The following is a 27,654-nucleotide window of genomic DNA, read 5'->3' on the forward strand; positions in this document are numbered from 1 at the left end:
TATATATAAATGACACTGTTCGTGTGCAGAAAACTCAGAATTTGGACTTTAAACTAGTTGATAAAGAAAAGTATCTATTGGCACCATTATATGCAGGACAAAAACGGACCGTAACATAATTGCGGGGAAAGGGGGTGATAACATTAACACAACAGTGGCTTAAAACAAGAGCATACAATCAATACAGAACTTCTAAAATGTATTTTCAATATTTTGATAAAAGAAATGGCAATGTATAACAAAAACAAAATAATAATAACAACAACACAAGGACATCCTGTATAAAGTTTTCCCTATGCAGATCGATGGTATCGTCCTCAGACAGACACTTACATCGTCCCAAACCTTATAAGAGTTTGATTCACTCAAGACACGCTAGATCAATATATAGCGTTATGAACGTGCCGATCATATGTTATTCTGGTACATGATCATAAGCTTTATTGCTAAGTTTTATTTTGAATGACTGGCTTTCAAATTATTACAACTGGATTCTTGGACTAATAAGAGAAAAACTGTCTTTTTCGGATTTTTAACATTGTTTTGCTGTTGCTTTCTTCGTTATCTTAGATATAACAATTAGACAATCGTTTACAATTATTTGACGGAACGATTTACAGTATTTAAAACGCTTAATTCACTTCTGCAACACGATCCATTGTTGATGAAAGGATGTCGTCGTCTGAAGAACCGTTTTCCTACATCGAAATGAGTCGAGTCAGCGCAGCTGGCACTGGTACGTAACTTTATTTCTTATTTTTTTCCTTGTCATCTTTTTATATTTGGTGTTTATTCTGTTTAAATCACCCTGTCTTTGTTCTCGTTCAAACACAATTCTAAGTGTAAAGCATTAATCTTGGGAACAATAATACAGCAGTATTTATGAAGGTAACATTTGTGAAAGTTAGTTCATATTATATAAAAGTGAGTTAGCCCAATCTTGGGCTTTTCATTCGTTGAGTTCTGCATGTCTCAACATGTCATCGCTGAGTTCATTGAGGTCAGCAGTGCAGGAATATCGGGCCACGAAATACCAATCCTACTATGGTGAAGCGAAAGCTTATGAATATTAAATAGGCAATGATGACGTTGCTTGGTAACAGTCCTTGAGCGTCCAATCAGTTAACTTGATTAGTATTCATGAGTCCAGAGCCGCTCTGCATGAGTCTTGCAAAGTCTTAATTTAAGCCAATAGTAGAGACCCGCTGATGGACGTCACGTTATGTAGTAAATATTCACAGACCTTCACCTTTTCCATAGTAGGATTCGTGAATTCGCAGGCGGGAATACTAGGGAAATCCCGAACGCTGTTCTTTCCACAGCTGTCACTTCAGGCAGTCTGCACATAGTTCTATACAGGCATCTTTATAGAAACAAAGTGTGTCTAGTTAACATTATTATCTATAGTTTCTGTCCAATTTGTCACTCGTGTTTGTATTAAAACGATGTAACTTATATGTAATGTAAACTGACACTGACAAAATAAAATGAAGACGAAAATGTTATGTTTTCTGTGTAAAATAGATTAAATATTCCAATGTAATAATTAATTTTACAATATAATTATTAAATATAATTTAGTATATTTGATATCATATTTATTACATTAATTTATATTGTAATATATTTTAAAATATATAGACTTTTTATCATGGCAGTCATATATATTATTGATAAATACATAATACAAAAATCAATTCAAAGATCTGTATATTTTTCAAATAAAATAAGTAAAATAGTAAATTAGGGCTAGAGGTTTTCCAGTTTAAAGTGTAACAGTTGCTGAACTGCTGAAGTGTATCAGTTGTCTCACATTATGTTTTATTATGTTCCTTCAATCAGTCATCAGTGACGATGATCATCTACTAAGAGAAATGGAGCCCAACAATTCATTACAGGAGGCCGGGTGGTACTGGGCTGACATATCAAGGTGAGATTATTTTTTATTTTATTTGGTGAACTATTTTGTCAGAATAAGTCTTGTTTTTTTTGTCTTTATCACTTTGCTTGCTTATTATTGAATTTATACCACTTACATTAGGGAGGAGGTGAATGAAATACTCCACGGCATGCCTGATGGTGCTTTCCTGGTCCGAAATGCCTCCTGCAGGGTGCAGGGAGAATATACATTAACTGTTAGGTAATAATTGCATGTTTTAAGATTCCTATTTTAGTGAAAACACAGCAGATATGTGAGGTAGAGCCGACAGTGGACAACTAATCATTAGTAACTTACACACATGAAACAGTCTTTTGTATATATTGCACACTAGTGCATTAGTTCACACATTAGTGTCATTAAAACTGTGATTTGCTAGTAGTTTTAGCATCTGTTTAAGGGTGTTTACTCAACAACAATGTACTAAAAATGGAAAAGTCTTCCCTTTGCGTTTTTTAGCGTACAGACGGCTACGTTGTCAAAATGATCCCCGTTCACACAGATCCGGGAAAACGACTAAAAACGCTGTATTATGCTGCCAGGCCAGTAGTTGGCAATGTCAGTTTGTAAAGTAACACTACGGACCTATAGACTGAACATGCCACCGTTTTCACAAATTAGCATTTTTGTTGTTCATACAGAGACGATAATGATATCGTTTTCAAAAACATACACTTTGAAACCTGTTTTCAAAAGTTTGCCTTTTCAGGCCCCCAAAACGCTGTTGTCGTGTAAATGCTAGGGGTGTGCACGAATAGTAGAATATTTGAATATTCAATCTGTAATTATTATTTGAAAAATAAAAATTCTATTCAAATTTTACTACATTGCTTTGTTTGCTGGCCGTAAATGCAGTGAATCAATGATAAATCCCAAGCACAAAACTCACAGTTCTAACTGTGCAGTAGGGCTGTCAAAATGGCTGAAAAGCTAAATTCGAAATTCTTTCTGAAATATTTGCAAAATTCGAATTATATTCGAATTCTAAAGGCAATACTTGTCAGAGGAAAAAGTGCTTTATTGTCTGCTATGCCCAGAAGAGAGCGCAAGCGAGCGCAATAAGCAAAATAGCCTACACCAAATCAAGCATGGCATCTTTTATTGAAATGAAATTCACTTTTTTTTTTCAATCAACTGTTTTTAAATAAAAGATGTCATTAATGTGCATGCAAGGTAACAAAAAGTGCATAAAAACTGTAAGTACATCACGACACTAACCTGAGAAAACACGCTTCAACAGACAGCGTAATGTTTGTACTACATGAACACAAAATAGCGACCTGCCATTCAGAAACAATCCGCTCACTACACATATTGCTCGTCAAAACACCAGAAGGTCAGTTTTTTGGACAATATTGTTTCCAGCTGATGAAAACACGCGCTCAGCTCTGGGGGTGTGTTTCCCGAAAGCATCGTTAGTCAACTATGGCCGTATGTCCCACTGAACTCTCTTGGTAACGACGGAACTTGCGACCATAGTTCGCTTTGGGAAACGCACCCCTGACCGATGTGGCAGGTATGGTCAAATATGTCTATTGCTGCGCAGTATGTGGACACAAACATACCGCACGGTTTTTGCCACCAACTGAGAGGGTTTTCGTCAGCGAGTAGCGTAGCTTCTCTTTCATATATATCCATCTGCTCCAAAGGCCTGATGCCTTCTTCAGCACTGCTTAGGGTCTGGCTGCATATGCCGTCGAACTGGTTGGCCATAGCAGACAGCGCAGTATTTTTTTCTCTTGCGTCAACATCAGCGCGCTCACTTTTTGACTCCTCCATCATATTTATCACATTAATGCACCCTGCACCGCGCTGTACTGGATAACATAAACAAGCCGCGTCAGTTACGTCATCATGACTTGCGCTCCTCGACACTGCAAAAATTCGAATGCACGGGTTTTACATTCGAATGTGCCTTTTTTTTTTTTTAATTCGACGAATATTCGAAATTCGATTTTTTTTTTGACAACCCTACTGTGCAGTGTGCAGTGTGTTAACAAGTTGATTATATTTGATCACATAATGTTGTCTGCCTGTTAACAAGTTGATTATATTTGATCACATAATGTTGTCTGCCTCGTGAACTTTGGAATTACTTAGATCGAAATTATCTTACTAAATGATCTTACAAAATCGAATTCATTTTGATCAAATTAATCAATGAAACTGATAATATCACCACCAAAATGAGAAATCACAAGTTGATTATATTTGATCACATAATGTTGTCTGCCTCGTGAACTTTGGAATTACTTAGATCGAAATTATCTTACTAAATGATCTTACAAAATCGAATTCATTTTGATCAAATTAATCAATGAAACTGATAATATCACCACCAAAATGAGAAATCACAAGTTGATTATATTTGATCACATAATGTTGTCTGCCTCGTGAACTTTGGAATTACTTAGATCGAAATTATCTTACTAAATGATCTTACAAAATCGAATTCATTTTGATCAAATGAATCAATGAAACTGATAATATCACCACCAAAATGAGAAATCACACGAAATCAAAACACCAGTTGAATGAGGAAAGACAGCTGTCCATCTCTGCGCTCACAACTGCAGGTAAATGCAGCTGTACCCTGAGTAAGCTGAGAAGATACCTTATCAGATAGCAAAATGATTCTCGACACATATGCTTCCTTTAATTTTGTCTCCGTTATATTTGTGTCCCTGCAACTGTGACAGCGGAGTGCTTTTTCTCTGCAGCCGGACTTACCTATTGTTATCAAACTGTAGAGTTAAGTTTCACCTGAACATGTGGATATTACTGTTTTTCTCAACATGAACATGTGACACAATATAAACACGATAACCATATGCCGGTTCCCTGGCTTTTTGTACATTCTGTATGATACACAGTCTGCTTCATTAACGTTTTTTCCCGTTCCCTCTGCTTGAGCTTAAATGCTTTTGTTCTTTACATTTTTTGTATACACATATTGTTTAATGTTTTCTGCTAAAAGAAAACCTCAATCTATATAACGTAAGCTTGTTGTGTATATTGCTTAATCGTAAGCTTGTTCAGAAATGGTGACAAAAACTTGATGATTAAAAATAACGTCTTTCCTGTTAAATGTCATTTAAATAAACAAATATTCGAATATTAGTTTTTTTATGAGCCCAAAAATTCAAATACAGTGTTTTTGAAAAATGCCTATTCCTAGTAAATGCATAAAAAGTTTTCCATTTTTAGTTGAAAATGGTGTCGTGTAAACGTACCCTAATTTGACTACATCTTTTCCAGAACATAGATAATTAACTCTCGTGTCACAGGCTTACAACCACACAGCATGCAGACATTGTGTCGGTCAGAAGTTTGGTTCAAACTCTTTTTACATCAGAATATCCTAACCATGAATGTGCTGAAATGAAATGTTAAGTTAATCTTATGGCTTTGTTCACAATTAGCATTGTTACAATTTTTTTCAGCAATATAAAAGCATCTTAAGCTGACAAGCAAATTGCCAGATTTGATTTGTCAGCATTTCGACAATGGTCTCTTTTCACATGACTTCTACACGGAGAAATACATTGTACCACTGAATTAACAGAAAAGGCTATATGTTTATTATTGAAATCCCCACAGGAACAATGGCACCAACAAACTCATCAGGATCCATCATCGAGATGGAAAATTTGGATTCTCTGAGCCTCTGACCTTCAGCTCAATGCCAGATCTGATATCTTACTACAGGCATAGGAGCTTAGTCCAGTACAACGCTTCCCTGGATGTCACATTGGCTTATCCCGTGTCCCACTGTAACACGGTCTGTATCTTTTCAGTGAATTTAATTGTGAAGATGATAGTTGAAATGAAGCTTTTGTTTATGTATTTTTATCGACAAGTGAATGCCCTTAGTCATTAAAAAGTTAGTTCACCCAAAAATGAAATTTCTGTCAGTAAGTACTCACCCTCATGTCGTTCCACAACCGTAAGACCTTCGTTCATCTTTGGAACACAAATTAAGATATTTTTGATGAAATATCAGGGTATCTGATCCACACATACAGTAGGCAGCAGCGTCATTGCACCTTTTGATGTCCAGAAAGGTAGTTGAAAAAATGGTTAAAATAGTCAACATGACTAGAGTGGTTCTGAAGATGAACAAAGGTCTTACGGGTGTGGAACGACAAGAGGGTGAGTACTTTTGTACTTTTGAGGGTGAGTAAAAATTTCATTTTTGGGTGAACTAACCCTTTAAGCTATTGCATTTTCAGGATCTACCTGTGAAGGAAGAGTTTTTGAGTGCAACCAGAGAGAAACTCCAAGAATGTTTAAGACTTTTTCAGAAGACGGCAGAGTATGACCAGCTATATGATGCTTGCACTACATTATTAGAGGTAAGCGTTGAAAAAGGATCAAATATGTGCTGACATAATAGCATTTGAAAAATATTAAGGAATGTATATCAAATACTGTACATTGCTTTTCTAAGAATTTCCCTGGTGCTTTACAGGAAATCCAAAGGAGAAAAGCTTTAGAGCCCGTCAGTGTGACAGAGATCTCAAAAGAACAGTGTTATTCTCAAGAGAACTTTTGCAAGGATTTCCCAGACACAATTCACAGTCATCTGACAAAGTGAGTGCTCATATGATCTAAATGTCTTACTTGTTGTAGGGTGTTCTCATTTGTTGTTAGTACATTCCTGTGCAGTTAATGGGGAGTTCTGGATGGTTGCTAGTTGCCTGCTTATTGAGTCAAAAGAGCCCATCTCCAAGTCTTGATGATATTCTGTTTCTTAAATATTGCTCATTGGCTTCTTTTTATAGGAGATCTGGAGGATTTTTTGGTCTATTCGCTGTCCATCAGGCAACGGCATTAAGTCAGATCACTTCAAAGTATAATTTGAAGCATCATCTGTACACAAAAGTTACGTAGGGCCCTATGATTTCTGTGATGCAGAAAGCGTAGACGGAATCACGGAATCCAGTCATAAATTTATAGTATATTGAGGAATGTTGTGGAAATAAAAGTAGGACTGTGGAATAAACCAGATTGCCATATGGACTGTGCCTGTGAATATTAAAGCGCAAAATGACTGCTTTTTAGATATGAAGTCAGCATGTTCTCTATGTCTCTGTGTGAATAAATGGTGCGGTTTCATTCTCCAGAGCTGCTTTGAGAGTCACTTCATCAGCATTTTACCATTCCATTTGAGAAAAACCATATACACACAGAAACTCACGACAACCTGTTAAAAAAAAAGTTTGGGTTGATGAAATTGTGACAGAAATATATTACAAGTATAAAGAAAAACTTACTTTTCAAAGTAATAATAATAATAGTAATAAAATGATTTAAACTTTATTTTTAAGGAATTTCACACATTTTTTTCTTGTTTTAATTTTAATGTAAATGTTGTACAGAGCCAAAAAAGAGAGGAATTGTTACATTTTCATTTGACTACATCAAAAAATGTCATTTTTGTTACACAAAACACAAATTTTTAATGAAACGTGAGAGATTTCTGTTCCTTCAAGTTCATTTAACCACATAATTGACACCTCAAAAAAGTTCATGAAGAAATCCACATGAATTGAGTGGTTTAATCCAAAACTTTTAAAGAGACACATTTGCTTTATTTGATGAATGAATGTAATTTAGGCTTTTATTTACATTATAAACATTGATCAACACATATGCATCAAATATGGTAAACAGAAGCTAAACTGTACTTCCTGAAGCATCAAAGTTTGTTTTGGGTGAATGGACTTCAAATGAAGGGACAGAATTCCCTCAGATTCAATTAAAATATTTTTATTTGTGTTTTGTTTCAGTTTTTGATGAACTACTTGGCAAACACCAGTAATTATGATTTTTATTGTATTTCTAAATAATCTAGCTGTCACCACTGATTTGATTAAAAAAAAAAATCTTGTGTTACTACTTCAAGCACCTCAATATAATGGTACCTTTTGAAGCAGTTTAATTTTCTATTTTTATTAACAAAGTCAAAGGCAGCTTTGTGTGATGCAGTATGTCTGTAAGGTCTGTAGGAGACAAAGGTACAAGCTTTTTGCTTATCAATGAGTGATTATTTTCTCAGGTCTCAATATGAGATAAAAGAGCAGCAAAAGAAGAGTGCGGAGCTCCTAGAGGAAGAGAGTTGGTTTGTGGGAGATCTCGGTCGAAGTCAGGCAGAGGAGCTTCTCCATGGGAAACCATCTGGAGCTTTCCTCATCCGCAACAGCAGCACAAAGGATTGTTATGCCTGCTCTGTAGTGTAAGTCATCAATCAGTGCATTGTCCTATTTGTTTGTTAATTAGCACAAAATAGAAATGTTCTGTAACTTCATATGAATCTATTATCTTCAGAGGCTATGGTCTCTTATAGGGAGACATAAAGTCTGCTCCATATTGGATCTTTTTCTGGCCATGAACCGCCTACTTAGACAGGAGTAAAATGACAAATCACAGTTTGCATTTTTTTATGAAATCTGAAATTAGATTGTTGAATTGATTTACTTAAATTAACTAATTCATGAAAATGAATCAATCTTAAAAATGATATCATTCGAAAACTAAAAGGGATAGTTCACCCAGAAAATTACATTTCTGTCATCATTTACTCTCCCTCATGTCATTCCAAACCTCTAGGGAATTTTGGTAACCAAATAATTTTGGTGACCAGTGACTTAAAACATTTGGACAAAAAATAAAACAAAAACTCTCTTTCATGTCCCACAGAAGAAAGCTACTTTTCCACCGCTGAGTCGAACGGTATGGAATCCCAAGCCTGACAAAATTAAAAATAAATAAATACATAAATAAATATACAAAGAAATGTAAAAAAGTAAAAATAAATATATGAATAAATATACATAGAAAAGCAAATAAATAATTGTTTATACATTTATTTCCTTATTTATATTTATTTTTTTCCACATTTATTTATTTTTTCTTTTATTTATTTGTACATTTATTCATTTTGATTTTTATTTATTTCCAGATTTATTTATTTATTTATTTCCAGATTTGTTAATTTCCACATTTATTCATTTCTAAATTTCTTTATTTCTACATTTATGTATTTTTACATTTCTTTGTCCATAGGGTAATGAGGAGGGCGTGGTTTACCTCAGACATAGCAATCGAGCTCAGAGTTGGTGAGAGCGAAGCGTTGAGGCCACAGTGACACCTTGTGGTGTGCCCGAAATAGTGTAGCCTACTGAAGTTGATACTGGGATGAATGATTTGGATGGGTAGTATGGTCAAAATCTTATATCACAGGTTAAGTAATATCACCCTAACTGTTCTGTGTGACATGGATAGGCTACTCTTTATTCCGTACAGGGGCCGTAGAACATCGTCTGGTCTGGATTTGTAAAATGTCCTGCACTGACAAACATGAACAGCAACATCTTCAACAGATCTGATAACAGGGACTCTGAAATGGAAGAGCTTGTTACTTCCTAGGCTACAGCGAAGTTGACGCAAGCAAAAAAACATTGAGATCATATTCAGGGCTCATCTGATTTTTTGTAAATAGTATACTTTATTAGTATGACGTTTAGTGAGTTTGGTTTTTTAAAATCACTGTCTTAGTACATTAAGCCACGTTAAGCGTTTTCTTATAACGGTTTTCTATGGGAGGAAAAGGCTTAACGTGCTATTAAACGCTTTTTTGTACATAGTATACTTTATTATTATGATGTTTAGTGAGTTTAGTCTGTTAATATCGCTGTCTTAGTACATTAAGCCACGTTAAACGTTTTTCACGTTAAACGTTTTAGAATGTCCCCAAGAGGGGAGACACGACGCGACAAAATGTTCTACTGTAACCGATGCCTCATTCTATTTTGGATCTTTGAAATATACGTAGTATTGTAAGCGTTTGCCACATGTTGTGCATGTAAAAGTAGGAAATATGAATGTGAAGTGAATTTGTGGTCTCGTTTCAAATGCATTGATCAATATGCTTGCGTCAACTTCACTGCAGCCTATATGTGCGCTGGTTCGATCCTTTCCGTGTTCTGACTGGTGCCTGAATCTCAATAAAACGCAAGCCCATTCATTCAAATGTTTATTATTGGAAAATAACAAGCGCTTCCATTTCAGAGTCCCTGTTATCAGATCTGCTGAAGATGTTGCTGTTCATGTCTGCCAGCGCAGGACATTTTACAAATCTAGACCAGACGATGTTTTATGGCCATGCCCGGAATAAAGAGTAGCCTATCCATGTCACACAGTACAGTTAGGGTGATATTACTTAACCCGTGATAATCAACGTCAGTAGGCTACACTATTTTGGGCACACCACAAGTTGTCACTGTGGCCTCAACGCTTTGCTCTCACCAACTCTGAGCTCGATTGCTATGTCTGAGGTAAACCATGCCCTCTTCATTACCCTACGGACAAAGAAATGTAAAAATACATAAATGTAAAAATAAAGAAATGTAGAAATAAAAAAATGTAGAAATGAATAAATGTGGAAATTAACAAATATGGAAATACATACATACATACATACATACATAAATAAATAAATGTGGAAATAAATAAAAATCTAAATGAATAAATGTAAAAATAAACAAAAAAATGTGGAAAAAAAAATATATACATAAATAAGAAAATAAATGTATAAATAATTATTTCTTTTTGTTTTTTTGCTTTTCTATGGTTATTCATTTATTTATTTGTTGCTTTTTTACATTTCTTTGTATATTTATTTATGTATTTATTTATTTTTAATTTTGGCAGACTTGGGATTCCATAGAATGGTTCTAAGAATGGTAGGGAACGGTTACAGTTGTATTTCCACTTGCGCTTGGTTTGGCGTGGCACGATTACAAACTGTTGGCTAACCGTGCTGAACCGTGCTGGTAGAATGCATGTAGTGACCAGTGCAGAATGACAGCCTGACGGCCCTGGAAAAACGACTAAAGTCATACAGTTTTGGAATGACATAAGGGGGGAGTAAATGATGAGAGAAAATTTCATTTGTGGGTGAACTATCCCTGTTAGTTGAATGAATGAAATGAATGAATTTTAGTTTCTTTTTGTAGACATTTTAATCAGAGATGCTATTAAAACATCAAACAAACATCTTAACACTTTCATGTTCTCAAGTCATGAGACAATTAAGCATTGCAAAACTTCTACTAATGACCAGGGGCGGTTTCTTCATTAGGGCAATAGGGTGATGCACCACCAAAGTGAGAAAGGGACAGATTTTTTTCAACCACAGTGTTACGCTAGGCGTAACACCTCTGCCTCTGGATATAGGCTATAGTCCAATCAGTGTCAATCACGTTCTGTGGAGTATCGCCCATTTTTGGGCGATTTCACTCTGGCCGAGAATTGCCCCGAGTGCTCCCATAGACTTCCATTCAGAAACCTTTTTTTTCGAACTGCAGGCACTGCAATGCCATCTCTATGGGTTCCAGGAGGGCTAGCACTAACATGCTTTTGTCATCATATGTAACCTTAACTTGTGCAACGATTGGTGGAATCATCTGTTTATAATCGTTAAGCTAAAGTGACATCCAGTAATTTCCTCAGTGCATAACTTACATTTCACACACATTTTCTCTATCTGTAAATGTTAGAAAATCAAGAAAATATTTCCATTTTGCTGTCCAGGAGACAGGAGTGGAAGCACAAACTTACGTAAATGAGCGTCGCCGTGCGCATGCGCGCCAAACAGACAGAACGCAATAATTCTGACTAAAATGTACATTTAGCTAAAATATTTGTTGTTGATTTTGTTTTTGTTTGTGAACATAAATGTGCCATATTTAGAATTTTGAACCTACAACTAAGTGTATTTTTATGATAGCAGTAACTGTAACTAGGGTAATCATAATAGACTAATAATTAGTCTGTGCTTTTTTTATTTTCAGTTTTAGTTTAGTGAATGTAACTTTAAAAAGCATTTTGTTTTTAGATTGTAGTGTCACAATGTTAGAATGTAGGCCTCATGTAATTTGACCCCTTTTTTTGCGCATAATATTAACATAGACTACATGGTTACATTCATGTTTGTTTTCATAGCCTTCAGTATGAACATTGTTTGTAGGAAAATATTGGGCAGGACGTAAAAAAAATAAAATAATAATAATTAAATACAGATTTGAAAAATGTACATAATACCGAGATTATACATCGCCATTCAGCCCAAAAATAAAGATATGATTTTTTGGCCATATCGCCCAGCCCTATGACATGCTTTAAATACTAAACTTTTTTTTTTTTTAAATAAACAGTGGTTTATTGAACAAATTGTGTCTCTGTCTTTAAATATATTAAATTAAATTATAACTAAAAGTTTCTTAAGGATAAAAAAAATGGTAACACTTTACAATAAGGTTCATTAGTTAAACATTAGTTAATGTATTAACTAACATGACCTAACCATAAGCAATGCATTTGATACTGTATTTACTAATCTTCATTAATGTTAGTTATAGAAAATACAGTTGTTCATTGTTTGTTCATGTTAGTTCACAGTGCATTAACTAATGTTAACAAGATTTTAATAATGTATTAGTAAATGTTGAAATTAACATTAACTAAAATTAATAAATGTTGTATAAGTGCATTATTATTATTCATTATACCTTCATGGGTAACACTTTATAATAACGTTCAGTTATAAGTCACTTGTAAATTATTAGTTAATGATGAACTAATCATTTACAAAACATGATTATATGTTCAAAAATGATTGATAAGTGATATGTTAATATTTTATGAATGTTTTATTAATTCAGTTATAGGTCATTTATAAATTATTAGATAATGTTCAACAAATCATTTACAAAACATGAATATACATTCATATATGATTAATAAGTGATATACTAACATTTTATGAATGTTTTATTAATTTGGCTATAAGTCATTTATAATTTATTAGTTAATGATCAGTGATTAGTTAATGATTATTAGTAAATTATCATTAGTAAATGATCAGTATATGATTTATTGATGAAGTTGTAAGCTGGTCTGTGTTCAAAAGCACAAACATGCAGGTATGCTAAAGCACTATTTTTAAGAAGAGTAATTTATTTGTTTTGAAGTGGATAAACATTTATAAATGCCTTACAGTCAGGTGATTCCAGTGGATTATATTAAATCCTTTCACTCATCAGCACAGACTTGTGTTCTGTGTGGAGTGTGTGGGGTCTAGTGATGAAGTCATCCTCTGATCCGGATTTACCTTCCACTGAAGCTCACATCAGCTGCACAGAGTTAAACACTCCATGTGTGTCAGAGAAGACAGCTGTCTATACCCTCACCAGTCAGCACTTACACTGCAGTACACACTACAAAGTGTTCAACACCTGTTATAGATTATGTGTAAACTCATGAATAAATCATTTACAAAGTTTTCTACATCCCCTATTCTAAAGTGTAAACTATTCATCACTTATAAATGTGTTACACATCATTTGTAGACCTTTCTTTCCTGTTATAAATTATTTGTATATGTATACAAATCATTTATAACACTTTCTGCATCCCCTATTCTAAAGTGTAAACTATTCATCACTTATAAATGTGTTACACATCATTTGCAGATGTTCCTGTTACATGATCCATCTCACTCCATCACTTTACCCAAGCCTAAAATGTACATTATTTAAATAAATAAATAAATAAATTTATAAATCAACACTCTGCCACCGTTTAACCAGCACTTAATCATTTAATTTCTATTTTGTTTTTCATGGAACAGCTCCTCACCATAACTTGAAACGCACCATAAACTGATAAACATAGTCCATTATTTTGTGCATTATTTTCAAGTTTTCAGAAGTTGTATGATGCCATTGTGTGAGGAAAAGATTCTTATAACGTAATATAACCATTATACATTAATAATCGTATCAATCTGCCGTTTCATAACTTTCAAATTAAAATTGGCGCGTCTAACAATATGACATAGGTTTGCGGCAGTGACGTCAAACCTCGCTCCTTATTGGCTGTCACATGTGATTTGCGACTACCATAGAGTGTTTGCGACATGCCGAATTTGAGTTGCTGTGTTAGATTCAGCGCGACGCTTAAAAGGATGGAAATGCAGACCAGAGGAATGTTTGGCTCAAAGATATCTATATAATAGTAAAATATATTTGCATAAAAATATTATAATTTTTTATATAAAAATATATAATTTAAATATCGGGATTCGTATAGATTTTTATATCCTGTAACTGAAAGATATACTTTGCATATGGCAAATAAATAGTAAATTTACAAATAGCAGTTTGTAGCTACATAATTTATAAAGAAAACCTACAAATGATATATAAACATTTATAAGTGATGAGTAGTTTACACTTAGAATAGGGTATGCAGAAAGTGTTATAAATGACTTGTATACATACAAATAATTTGTAACAGGAAAGAAAGGTCTACAAATGATATGTAACACATTTACAAGTGAAGAATAGTTTACACTTTAGAATAGGGGTTGCAGAAAGCTTTGTAAATGATTTATTCATGCGTTTACACATCATCTATAACAGGTGTTGAACAATTTGTAGTGTGTACTGCAGTGTAAGTGCTGACTGGTGAGGGTATAGACAGCTGTTTTCTCTGACACACATGGAGTGTTTAACTCTGTGCAGCTGATGTGAGCTTCAGTGGAAGGTAAATCCGGATCAGAGGATGACTTCATCACTAGACCCCACACACTCCACACAGAACACAAGTCGGTCCCACTTTATATTAAGTGGCCTTAACTACTATGTACTAACATCAAAAAACAAGTACAATGTACTTATTGGGTTCATATTGAATTGCAAAACACTTTTGCAGCTTTTGGGGTGGGATACAGGTAAGGTTAGGGAAAGCTTTGGTGGTATGGGTAGGTTTAAGGGTAGGGGTAAGGTGTAAGGGATGGGTCAACAGTGTAATTATAAATGTTATTACAGAAATTAATTACAGATGTAATTACATGCAGGTGTTTTTAAAATATAAGTACAATGTAATAACATGTATGTACACAATAAGTACATTGTATTAAATGATTAATTTAAATGTAAGTACATAGCAGTTAAGGCCACTTAATATAAAGTGGGTCCCACAAGTCTGTGCTGATGAGTGGATTTAATATAATCCACTGGAATCACCTGATTGTAAGGCATTTATAAATGTTTATCCACTTCAAAACAAATAAATTACTCTTCTTAAAAATAGTGCTTTAGCATACCTGCATGTTTGTGCATTTGAACACAGACCAGCTTACAACTTCATCAATAAATCATATACTGATCATTTACTTATGGTTTGTTCAACATTTGTTCATTAACAATTGTTTATTGAGATAATGATACTAAAAATACTAAAAATTTTGTAAATACTTCAGTTATTATAAGTGATAAATAATGTCTTAACTAATAACTTATAAACCATCTACTAATGATCTGTTTGATTTATTTAATTGAGATAACTTACAACACATTTGTAAATTGTTAGCATAACACGTATTAATCATTTATGAACATATATTGTAATGTTTTGTAAATGATTCGTTCATCATTAACTAATAACTTATAACTGAACTAATAAAACATTCATAAAATGTTAACATATTACTTATTAATCATTTATGAACGTATAGCCATGTTTTGTAAATGATTTGTTCATAATTAACAAATAATTTATAAATGACTTATAACTGAATTTATAAAACATTCATAAAATATTAGTGATCACTTATCAATCATTTATAAATGTATATTCATGTTTTGTAAATGATTTGTTAATCATTAACTAATAATTTATAAATGACTTATAACTGAACGTTATTATAAAGTGTTACCAGAAAATGGTTTATGATTTTTGGACAAACCCATCAGAAGTTATAAGCAAAAATATCCATTTCTCATATCTCCGGACCAGTAGGTGGCGCTGCGCCGAAACACTGCATGATGCCCCAGGTCATGCTTGTGATGACATGTACCAGGTTTGGTCTGAATACGATAAAGCATTGCGGAGATATAGCTTTAAGTCTATTTTCGCAAGCACTACTTACAATTAATTCACGTGTTTTTCAAAAACGGTTGGAGGAATCGACTTGAATTCCATAACTTTTTGTTGGCATGGTCTGAAGATTGTAACGATCGGCCCAATAGGTCGATTTTACATGGATTAAAATTGGGGTCAGATTCAACTGTGTGAGAGGTTTGGAGTGTTTAAAAAGATGAGACAGACAACAGAAATGGATAAATAAGGTGTATTTACAATATTCACATGGAACTTAAAACAACACAATAAAACTAGAAAAACTTAGGCCGTTTAAAAGCAGGGAATCCATTTACATCATACCCTAAAACAGTCCTCAAGAGTCCTAGTAGCGTGCTGAAAGTCCCAATGTGAAAGTGTCCACAGGTGTATATACAAAGTCCTGAAAGTGATAATCCAATGGAAAAGTGATGTAGTTGGCTGGAAAGGTAAGTCCATAAAATTAAACTCCACAGTCCAGCTCACAGGTGATTATGTTTGTAATGAGGGGCTGATTGTTTGCCATGCTTCAAATTTGCCATGTTTGCCATGCACTTTCCCGCCGAAAACGCGCTCCCTCAGCTGGACTGAGTGGCAAAAGAAGCTGCTGCGTGACTGGATTTAATAGGGGAAACTGCGAAAACGTGAGTAAAACAAACGAATTACACTAAAGGTTAGACTCGAAAGTGTTTCTTACAACTTGTCAAATAAACCTAATCCATTGATATTGACATGCAGCCTGGAGTCGTGTTTCCTGACATTTATATGTGCCTGATTTCGATGGCGGGGAGACACATAAAGCAAATCTGCCTGTGAATATTTTATATAACTACAATATAGGTAGGTTTAAATCCACGTAATCGCTTATATCAATGTTATATCGTCATATTGTCCAGCCGTAAAACATATATAGTTTTATAGTATAGTTTTTGTCAGTGTTGTTTATTAAAAAACACCCAATTATGCAGAATATAAGATGGAAAATATTTAATTGATGAGTTGTCAACATAATATATAACAATACAATATATACGGTATGATTTTACCTCAAAATCCAACAATTTGACACAATGATAACTGCAAATCCATGTTTCTCTGCCTGGAGTCGAGCTGTTTCTGTGAATTGCAGTGATCAATTTGCTTTTTTCCCTGTTGCTTTCTGCAGTTTTTAAATGGGTTTGTGTCAAAGCTATTTGTACAGTCAGTCACAAAGCTCTTTCCCGTTTTTGGATGTGTTTTGTGTGTTTTTCGCGACATTCACGCTGAAAACCAATGCTGCTGCTCAAGGGGTTCGCACACCGGATGCAAAGCTCAGCGCCGCGACACGACACGTCTTTCAAATTCGAACGCATTGTTTTATATTTTTTTCTGAGTCATAGCTGGGCGCCGCGGACAGGTGCCGAATGTCGCCGCCGGTGTGCGTACACTCATAGAAAACAATGCGTTCGAATTTTAAGACGTGGCGAGGCGCTGAGCTTCGCGTCCGGTGTGCGCGCCCCTTCAGTCTTTTGCCACTCAGTGGGCGTGACCGCAGTCGTAACGGTCGATGGTGACGTCACGTGCATACCCTCTATCTGGCTTACTTCCTTATTCCTGTCATGTGATCAATCACATGACAGGCAGACCCAGACTCATTTAAAGACATACACACATTAAATAGTTAAGAGGAATAAAATGGACTATAAAAAACATGTAAACCAATTAAAACTCTATTATACATTAAAATATTTTTAATAAATAGAGTGGTAAAACAAAGGTCAGACTGTCCTCTAACTGTGTGCCAAATTTCACAACTTTTTACCATACGGTTCTATGGGCTGCCATAGACTTCAAGAGCGGAAGAAGTGCAACTTTGGACAGCTGGTGGCGCTAGAGGGATTGAGTTAGAGACTCCAAATTTGTTGTGGACAAAGGTCAGACTGTCCTCTAACTGTGTGCCAAATTTCACAACTTTCCCGCAAGCGGTTCTATGGGCTGCCATAGACTTCCAGAGCGGAAGAATAATAATAATAATAAAAAAAAAGAACGCCAACGGATACAATAGGTGCCTACGCACCTTCGGTGCTTGGCCCCTAAAAAAGAACGCCAACAGATACAATAGGTGCCTCCGCACCTTCGGTGCTTGGCCCCTAATTAACGGAAACAAAATAAAACAATTTCAACAGCTGTTAAACTGCAAAGAAGCCACTCTACCACATTAATTACTATCATTAACCAGCTGAGAATAACGGGTTGATTTCTGTTCTGGCTTGTATTTCTATTATATGTCTATCTTATACAAATATTTGACTCATAACAATGTGAATGAACAATTTTCATTTGAAATGAAAAATGTGGAACAGACATTTTCATTGAGAAGGTAGAGAGGATAAAGAAAATGGTTAACTGGATATTACACCATATGACATTATGGCAAATGCCTGAGTTCTATGGATGTATTTCTTAACTCAGTCTCAACCTCTTTTAGTTCTGCCACCTTTTCTATGTATCGCTTCCTCAGAATATTAGACTTGGTGATTAGCTGGGCCGTGAGTGTACCTGATTTACCCTCAGCTTGCTCTGCCAGTTTGTCTGCTTCTTTTTCAAGGCTGTTTGCCACCTCAGCTACTACCATCTTCCTCTTTTTGAGCTGCTCAAGTTGGTCCTCTGAAGCTTTTCTCTTTTCTCTTTGGGCATTGCTCTCCTGCTTTCTCTTTTCCTGGTCTAGGTGTAGCCGATACCGAGATCTTGCAGAATCTGCAGCTATCAGGATATCCTTTGTCAGAGGAACTTTTAGAACCCCTCCACAGACAGAGACATAGTCACATATCAACATAGCAACAACGGTGTCCTCCCGCATGTTATCGCCATCTACCTCCTTGTTAATAGAAAAGCTCCTCTCCACTGTTGCTTGGCCATGGGAGAGGAGCAGAAGTTTCCTGCAGAAAGTCCAGAGCTCAGGGAAGGATTGATGGAGGAGTCCGTGCAAGAAAACACCCTGCCTTGTCTTCATGGGTTGGAAAGAAGACAATGACTCTGATTTTGCCTCCAGAGACAAGAAGTTTCCAAACTGCTGGACAATTACATCACCTACTACTTCTACATCATATACTACTACTGTGGCATGTTATTTATTACCTTCATGAGCATGACCAGGTCTTTGCTCATCCGTCTGAGATTTAGTCAGAAAGGTGGAGAAGGTCCCGGAGATAGTCATGAAGAAGTGAAACTTGGCCATTATGAGTGGATCATTCCTTGCCCCTGCAAGGGATTCATAGGATGATGTTCTTGGATTTGGAAGCCTTTTCTGTGTCACTGCATCTATGTACATCATGATCACTGGCCATATTGCACTAGCCCCAACATCAGTGGTAAGGGTGGAACAGAAACCTTCAATTGCACTCTGCTTCTCACAGGCACTCGCACACTCCCTATGCTTCCCGTTCTGTGTGTGCAATTCCACCGCTTTGATGCCCATTGTACCCAGTTTAAAAAATTTTCTACAAATGGCTCAGTTTGCCTCGTACACATTTCCCGGCACCAGCCTCAACCACCATGAGAATTCATCTTTCTCAAGCCATTTATCATTAAATTTGCACTTACCCATTACAGCTACCTGCTACCTCTGTTCTCTATGATGACGCAACGCAATAACTACAGCAAAAAAAAACTTCTGTCCAATGATCAGTTATTGGGTCCGTAAGACTGGAGACATTTTTGTGGTAATGCGACAAAAAATATTTAAGACCTATCAAATCTGAATTTAAGACTTTTTAAGGGCTTTTACTGGAAAAAATATATTTAAGACTTTTTAAGGACCTGCGGCCACCCTGTTTTTCTGTAACTAGTATTAAAGAGGTAGAGATGATTGTGTTCCGCGCTCATGCTGCTGGTTGAACTGAGGCGCCTATACAGTGATCTGTCATGCCACATCAAAGCATGTCAAAACGGCATTTACTGTTTGAATTTCGTGATTTCGTGGACAGAATTTGAAGGATGCCACTTCGTTTCTTATCGAAAGTAACAAAAAGCAGAGCTTATTGCGATTATTGGTGGTTAGGCTACAACGCTGTATTCATCATGTACTGCTTTCATATTATCCACTTGTCTTTGTCCATTGTCGTAATTCACCGGAAAAAACGAAGTGTTCCCAAACAGGAGACCTTAATGTTGCAATGTAATGCATTCTGTACACATGCACCATACCGAAAGCCCTGTACCGAAATGGTTCGGTCTTTACTCTACTCTACTCTTTAGTAATCCAAAAGACCGCAATATTCATGGTTTATTGCCTTTATTTATAGTATAATAGAGTACATACAGGGAAGTAGGGGTATTAAGTCATCTTTCAAAGGTTCAATAACACAAAACTTAGAAACTTTTATAAATCTAGCTCCTAGATGAAACTTTGTTTCCTGGTGGATCCCGATTCTTGGAAACTGCTTGCCGCTAACCCTGCTCTTAATATCTTTAACCACAGGGTTGGCAACCAGGTGAGGCACTGTGTGATTCGCCATACAGAGCGCGGCTATGGATTCGTCGAGCCGTTCGATCTCCACAAGTCTTTGAAGGATCTAGTTATGCACTACCATCACACCTCTTTGGCACAGCACAACCAGGCTCTGGATGTACGGCTGGCGTATCCAGTTCACATGTCCAGCGCTCCCACCATTCACAGTTGAGTTCGCCACGCTGACAGCTGGCTTCACGGTGAAGAATAAGTGCACTAAGACTGAATAAGATTTGGCACTCGTTGGCATGTCCCTTCATTTTACAGTTTGAACAAAGTACATTGTGCAAAGGGTGGAACCAATTGTCAGGGCTGTTGTGTATGTATATTGCACTTTCCAAAGCATTCCTCATGGTCATAATGATACTCCAGTACTTGAACAAGTATTTAATGAGCCCTTTGTAGACATGTTTACAGATAGTCATAAAAACATGAGAATTTGTTTTTAAGGGTTTTGTAATACAATCATGCTTTTTTAAGCAAATAGATGTAGTAGTTTTTGTGGGGATGAATGTATATAACCTTTTTATTAAAACATTTTTAAAGGTGTATTTTGTGAATGTAACACAGTGGGGTGCATTTATTATTAAATGACACACTTTCAAATCTTGCTTTATGTCTAAAACAAGATGCCTTTTTTTCTGTTTTCTTTCTTTTTTTTGTGCACCCAAATAAGGATGTTTTTGACACAGTTTATTTGTTCCAGAGAAATCCAAAAATGTTTCGGAAAATGTTTTTAGTTTATAAAATGTTTTTAGTTTATCCATTTCACACCTGTTAAAAAGTATTTGTTGAATTTAAGTTTGTGGCAAAGGCCTACTTCTAATGTTTACTTGTTTTAATTAGGAAAGCCAGGACAGTGTAGTTGTCTTATGGGACACTTCACTGAGTTTAATATATGAGTGTGTCTATGGTAAATGACACAATGCCAAACTGCTCATCCTTGAGATGAACAACTCCACTCATCTACAATGTTTTCCCTTGCATGCTTCTTTTAAAAAATAATAAAAGAACGGATTGTGAATAAATTCAGAGCTTCTGTCTGATCTATTTATTTATTAAATGAATTTCTTGTAAATGTGCTGCTATCATGTGCAGTGTGAAACGGGCCTGAGCAGTCTAATATATTAAGTGAAACAACATTACTTAATTTAGTTACATAACAATTTTATGAACATTAAACCCTGTTACATTCAAGCATGTGTCCTTAAAGTCTATGTTTGCAACTTTGGGCCTGGGGTGAGAGAAATTGTTGAAAGTTCAATGATTTCATATTTGATGTGAAATGTAAAATCCTTGAATGTTCATTTCCATTCACTAATGGAATTGTTTTCAGAGAATGACCCAGTGACACTAAAAGGATTTATTGTTGTACTGCTGGTAATAATTCAGAAGAACAGAATGTTCAGAAGAGAAATCTGCACAGGAAGACTATAATATGGTATTAGATGGGGACATGAAAACAAGGACATTCTTGTAACAGGTTGCATATGAGAAGAGTGTTCGGGATTAGCCCTTGCTTTCTGTGTCAGCAGTGTGGATGGGCTTAAAAGCTTTGTGAGTGTGTGTCAGTGTGTGAAGAACAGGTTTCTGGTTACATCATGCAAGGACAGCTTGTAACAAGTGTGTAGGTACTAAGTAAACCTGGAATACTGTAATACTGGTCCCTACACTGTGTCATATGATAGACAAAAATAGACATTGAACCCTATTGTGGCTTATGTTTATAAAATACATACAGACTGATTCATATCACTATTACATCACCTGGAAAATACACCCCCCCCCCCCCACACACACACACACGCACATACACATACAGTAATTTGAAAACATGCACACAACACATTTCTTTTTGAGCAGTACATGCTTTTTAATTAAAATATAAAAATATTTTTTAAATATAGCTGCTAGCAGCAATAACGGGGCCAAGCACCTCCAAGGGTTGCATGAGGTCAAAAAGAAGCTAAAAAAAAAAAAATAGGCAGAAATATAAACACATTGATTTTAATTAATTGATAATTATTATTTTTTTCAATTGCTAACAAGCGTTAGTAATACTTAAAGTATTTTTTCTAAACTCTTAACACAACAACACACATACATCACACAATTAGTACATACATCACAAATAGTTAACCCTCTACCGCATAGTGTTGCCATATGGCAACATACACTTTGTGTTCATTTCCTTGCCACTGTCTCTTTAACAGAACATTCTCGTTTTTTTTTGTTGGTAAGAGAAGACCTTAGTTTAGCCAATGATGTGCTTTGGTTAAGTCACATGACATGCAATTTTTTTCTGTGGCGCGATTTTCTGACAGACTGCCGTCTCTTGTATGTAGTTGCTGAAAGCAAATTAAAACGTCAGTAACAAACAAGGACCCGCCCATGTCACATTCACAAAAAAATTGTTAACATCATCTCAGGTAAGTTATGATAACATATTCACCACTCAAAAAATTTATTATGAAATTCGTTTTTGGTAAATCGATAAAATGTCTGTGTTGCCATATGGCAACACTGCGCAATAATGGAATGGCTTTATTATAATAGGTTAGATAGCTAGTGTGATGGAATTTTTGAACTAATTAATAATGAACTAACATTTCTTTTCTTCTACAGGTCTAATAATAATAATCTAACTTAATAGAGAAATAGAGACAGCATCCCTTTTGGGGATAAAAAATAGTCTTTGAGAGGTTGTTTTAACCTATTGAGTAATCTGAACTATTAACCCTGAGACATTTTTTTGATGATCCTGTGATTCATTTGTTCTAATCTAAATTTACTCCGGCAGTAAGTGGGACAGAGGATGTTTTTCTTAAATCTAAACTAATCATATTGAGACTGATGATAATGAGTAATAGATCATGACATGCCGACTATGAAGTGTACCTGAAATCCTATAAAACCTGTTGTATTCCTTTGTTTGGAGAGAGATTCTCTGGAATGATGAGAACTCTCCCGGCCGTGATTAAAGCATATTCTGAGGCATAGACTGGAGTCTGTCTGGTTTTTAGGCTGCAGCAAACCTAAGCACTAGAGATCTTTTTCTATACTATAGTGATAGTGTTTAGTGGAGGTGAGGAGCACTAAAGAGCTTAGTATCAGGTGATAGTGCCCCAAAATAGGCCGAGACGTCGGCCGACTCGAACAGGTATTAAAAGTACGCTCAGTAGAGTATAAATTTATAGGTTAATGGGTGTTTGGGACACCCGGGTTTAACTAAGTCAGGTGCGTAGGGAAAAATCTACCACACTAGCAAAGGCCAGCTGCAGTCTGTTAAGCTGTAACAATAACAACATTAATGCTAGTGATATAATGTTGATTAATTGTATGTCAAGGACTGCCATGGCATTTATATTATGGATTAAATCAACATCGGAGACCTGCCACCACAGCCAGTATACTGGCCCAGACCTACCACTGGCCTACCATTGTGTGTGTCTCACCTCTGAAAAAAAATGCTTTTTGAACTTTCATACAGTAAAAAGGTGAAGTTTCAAGGATTATGGGGGGTTCATGTTCATAACCTTCCTCTCATAAGATTGCGTAATGTTGAATTTTCATGAACTACAATGTTTTTGGTTTTATGTCAGTGTTTTATGATACATGATGAACAGTATTAGATTTGTTTTTAACTGTCTACATTTTCAATTTAAATAATATTCACGAAAAACGTAATGAAATTCAAAGAATATAAAGCATTATTCAGCAAAATAATAAATTCCATAAATAAAAGCACAAGATGTTGGAAAATAAGTATAAGGTGTTGTTTATATTTACTGCTAAAGCTTATAATAGCACCAATTGATTCAATACAAACAGCATTTTTGAGGAAAAATATCAACTATATACACTTACACTTATTTTAAGTTATTTCCACTATTGCGCGTTGTTGCCATATGGCAACATATCATAAAGTACCTTAAAATAATATTTTTTTTTACAGCACTTCAAGTTAAGCCATTCTAAGAAAAGAAAAAGAGTCAAATATTTTTTTTTTTATAAATTTATCATAATGCGTGCGGTAGAGGGTTAATTTTCTGCCCCAAACCATATTTTGTTAAATAAACACAAACTGTACATTTCAAAACGCTAAAAACCTTTTTCAACGTATACTCTAGCAAAACACTACAGTCACAGAACACAGAGTCGTTCTGTCAAACACTAACACTAGTTTTCTATCCAACATGAACATATAGTCAATCAAAGTACAATGACTGCCAAAATACTAACAGTTGATGGCATTACGAAAACTGCATTACTTGTCATGTTTCGGTTCTACCTGGAGAAAATATGAAATCCATTGTTTTTTATCATTCATTTTCCTTTTACTGCAGTAATATTAGAATGTTTACATGTAAGCCATTCTACATTTTTGGTTGAGTGTTGAATGTGTGCATTCTTGGAAACAGAAGTGAATGAGTCATTACTTTATAGAATGTGCAGTAGAAAAAAGAAGACGAAAGTAACAGAAATGCTCAGGGCAGCCACTGGTCAAATGTGTCCCCTATGCAGAACTTCAGTTGGTTGAAATCTCTTTCTGGGGTTGGGTGCATGGTGTTGATGGTGCCCTCATAGAGGGTGGGATGGTGTCCTCTTGGTAGCTAGTGCCCTATGTAGACCACATATTTTGTAAATATGGAACAGTGGTAGTGGAAACATTGTAGTAAAATCATTGTAATATAAAGCTTTTACTGAAATGAAAACATGAAATTGTTGCCATTGATCAACAACAAATCCAACATACATGGTCTTTGGTTACTGTTGAAGCTTTTTTCCACCACAGAATAAAAAGTATAAAAGGTAATTTTTTTTAATTAATTAATTTTTTTGCAATTTTCAGTTTACAGAAAAAAGTCAGAATTGTGAGATAAATGAGTACCTCAATGTTTAAAGTCGCTGCCCAAAGTTTTAAATATTTAGGAGTAACAATTACACATAAATGCTTAGATCTGTTCAAGGCTAATTTTACAACTCTCCTCCAATGAGTCCAGAAAGATTTTACTCGTTGGTCGGCTCTTTCCCTTTCATTGGCTGGACGCGTGAATTCTGTGAAGATGAATGTTTTACCTAGATTTTTGTATTTATTTCAATGTGTACCAATTTTTATACCCAAATCTTTCTTTAAGACACTAAATCAACACATTTCTTCTTTCATTTGGAACAAAGGACCAGCCAGAATTCGTAGAGAAATACTTCAAAAACCAAAGCTTGAGGACGGGCTTGCCCTCCCTAATTTCTTATTTTACTACTGGGCAGCAAATATACATTCTACATTATTCTGGTTTCAAAGTCATTTTGGGCTCAGTTATTGGGTCCCGTCTTGGGTCAGTATTGAAGAGGGTTCCTGTTCCCCTGCCTCGCCTGCCGCACTACTATGTGGCCCTCTTACTGCCATCTCACGCTGTCCGTATGGTAATTGTATTGTCCGGCAATCATTACGAATTTGGTCCCAATTCCGAACCCATTTTGGCCTTCAGTGCTTGCCAGTGGTTTCACCTATAAATCGTAACCCTTTATTTCCCCCTTCACTTAATGACAAGGCATTTAATATTTGGCAGAGAGCAGGGATTTCGGTGGTCAATGACATTTACATTGATAATGTGTTTCCCAGCTTTTCTCAATTGAAACAAAAATTCTCTCTCTCTAGTGCACAATTTTTTAGATATTTGCAGCTCCGAAATTTTGTTAAAAACTCATTCCCTGATTTTCCCGAATCTTCCTCCAAAATCTTTGCTTGATCAGATTCTAGAAGTACCTTTAGATAAAAGGGGTGTGTTGTCTTCGCTATATAGGCTGATTTCCTCCATTTCCACTTCCTCTCTCTCTTTTATTAAACAACAATGGGAGTCAGATCTCTGCCTCACATTTTATGACGAGACTTGGAACCATATTCTGTCCTGTGTCCATACCTCCTCTATTTGTGCACGTCATCGTCTTATCCAATTAAAATTTATTCATTGAATTTACTGGACAAAAGTGAGGTTGGCAAAAATCAAGCCTGGTATTGACCCTCTCTGTGATTGTTGCCATCAGGCCCCTGCAGATTTAATACATATGTTTTGGTTATGCCCATCCATAACTTCTTTTTGGCTGTCAATATTCAATTGTTTTTCTTTAGTGACAAAGAAACAGATCGAGCCTTGTCCTTTGGTTGCGCTTTTTGGACTTCCTTCAAAGGTCGCTGGTTTGCCTGGAAATACTGCAAAGGCTTTTGCTTTCTTAACATTATTAGCTAGACGGCGCATTCTCCTGCTGTGGAAACAAAAACTCCCTCCATCTTTTGATGACTGGCTGAGAGATGTTATGAACTTCATTCATTTGGAAAAAATCAGGTATACATTAAAGGGCAACACTGGTATATTTTCTGAGATCTGGGATCCCTTCATCATTTATTTTTCTGAATATGTCAGTGCTTCTTGTGTGTCAACCTAAGCATTGATATTATTATGATTGTGGCTTGAATCTGATCATGAGTGTGTGATTATATGTGTGGATAATTTTATTTATTTATTTAATTTTATTTATTTTGTTTATTTATAATAATTTATTTATTTATTTTCTATTTTTATATTATTATTATTATGTATTTATTTATTATTATTATTATTATTATTTTATATATTTGTTTCCTCCGGGGGGTGGGATGGTAAAATATTTTTTCATAATTCTTCTGTACTTGTATTGTTATTATTGTAAAAGTTCAATAAACAGATTTAAAAAAAAAAAAAAAAAAGAATTGTGAGATAAAAAGACATAACTACCTTTTTTATATTCTATTCATGGCAGAAATAAGCTTTCATAGGTGAAAAAAACAGAGATGCACAGTCCAGCACACATTCTTCCTCCCTCTCCTCTACCACTTCTTCTCCCTTATCCTGATCCAACTTCTCCTCTTCTTCTTCATCTATTTCTCTTCCTTTTTTTTTTTTTTTTTTTTTTTTTTTGCTCCTCTGTGTTGTTCTTTATACATACTGAACAAATCCAATTCAAAGAATCCTATTTTACTGTGTGTCCATGTAATGGAAAGAAATTGAACACCTGACTATGCCTCCAATTGAGATTGGAATCTGCTATTATTCAATATTTCAGTGATCTGCTAATTGAAAATGCTTATCAATTGTTTCAGTATTTGTTTTATATATTTTTTTCAATACTGTTGAGCTGCTGTTGTTGCAAAAGTATAGGTTTTATACTATATTTAATGATTGGAACATTGGGTATTCATTTCTGACTTGCTGTGTTTAAG

General features: G+C 35.3%; 1 protein-coding gene across 1 annotated transcript; it reads left to right on the plus strand.

The window, feature by feature from the left end:
* Positions 1-321: 321 nt before the first annotated feature.
* pik3r3a (phosphoinositide-3-kinase, regulatory subunit 3a (gamma)) lies at positions 322-21,424 on the plus strand. Its single transcript, XM_048162762.1, has 8 exons — positions 322-736; positions 1,843-1,930; positions 2,042-2,140; positions 5,540-5,720; positions 6,172-6,294; positions 6,411-6,532; positions 8,001-8,177; positions 20,367-21,424. The coding sequence occupies exons 1-8, from the start codon at positions 673-675 to the stop codon at positions 20,566-20,568; spliced, it is 1,056 nt and encodes a 351-aa protein (XP_048018719.1). The 5' UTR covers positions 322-672; the 3' UTR covers positions 20,569-21,424.
* The last annotated feature ends 6,230 nt before the right edge of the window (positions 21,425-27,654 follow it).

The sequence above is a fragment of the Megalobrama amblycephala genome, linkage group LG17 (assembly GCF_018812025.1).
Source record: "Megalobrama amblycephala isolate DHTTF-2021 linkage group LG17, ASM1881202v1, whole genome shotgun sequence".
Classification (NCBI taxonomy): Eukaryota; Metazoa; Chordata; class Actinopteri; order Cypriniformes; family Xenocyprididae; genus Megalobrama; species Megalobrama amblycephala.

Coding starts and splice junctions, on each gene's coding strand:
- pik3r3a (XM_048162762.1), top strand. CDS start 673: ATGTCGTCGTCTGAAGAACCGTTTTCCTACATCGAAATGAGTCGAGTC. Junction 1,931..2,041: donor TACTGGGCTGACATATCAAG/GTGAGATTATTT, acceptor CACTTACATTAG/GGAGGAGGTGAATGAAATAC. Junction 6,295..6,410: donor CTTGCACTACATTATTAGAG/GTAAGCGTTGAA, acceptor GGTGCTTTACAG/GAAATCCAAAGGAGAAAAGC.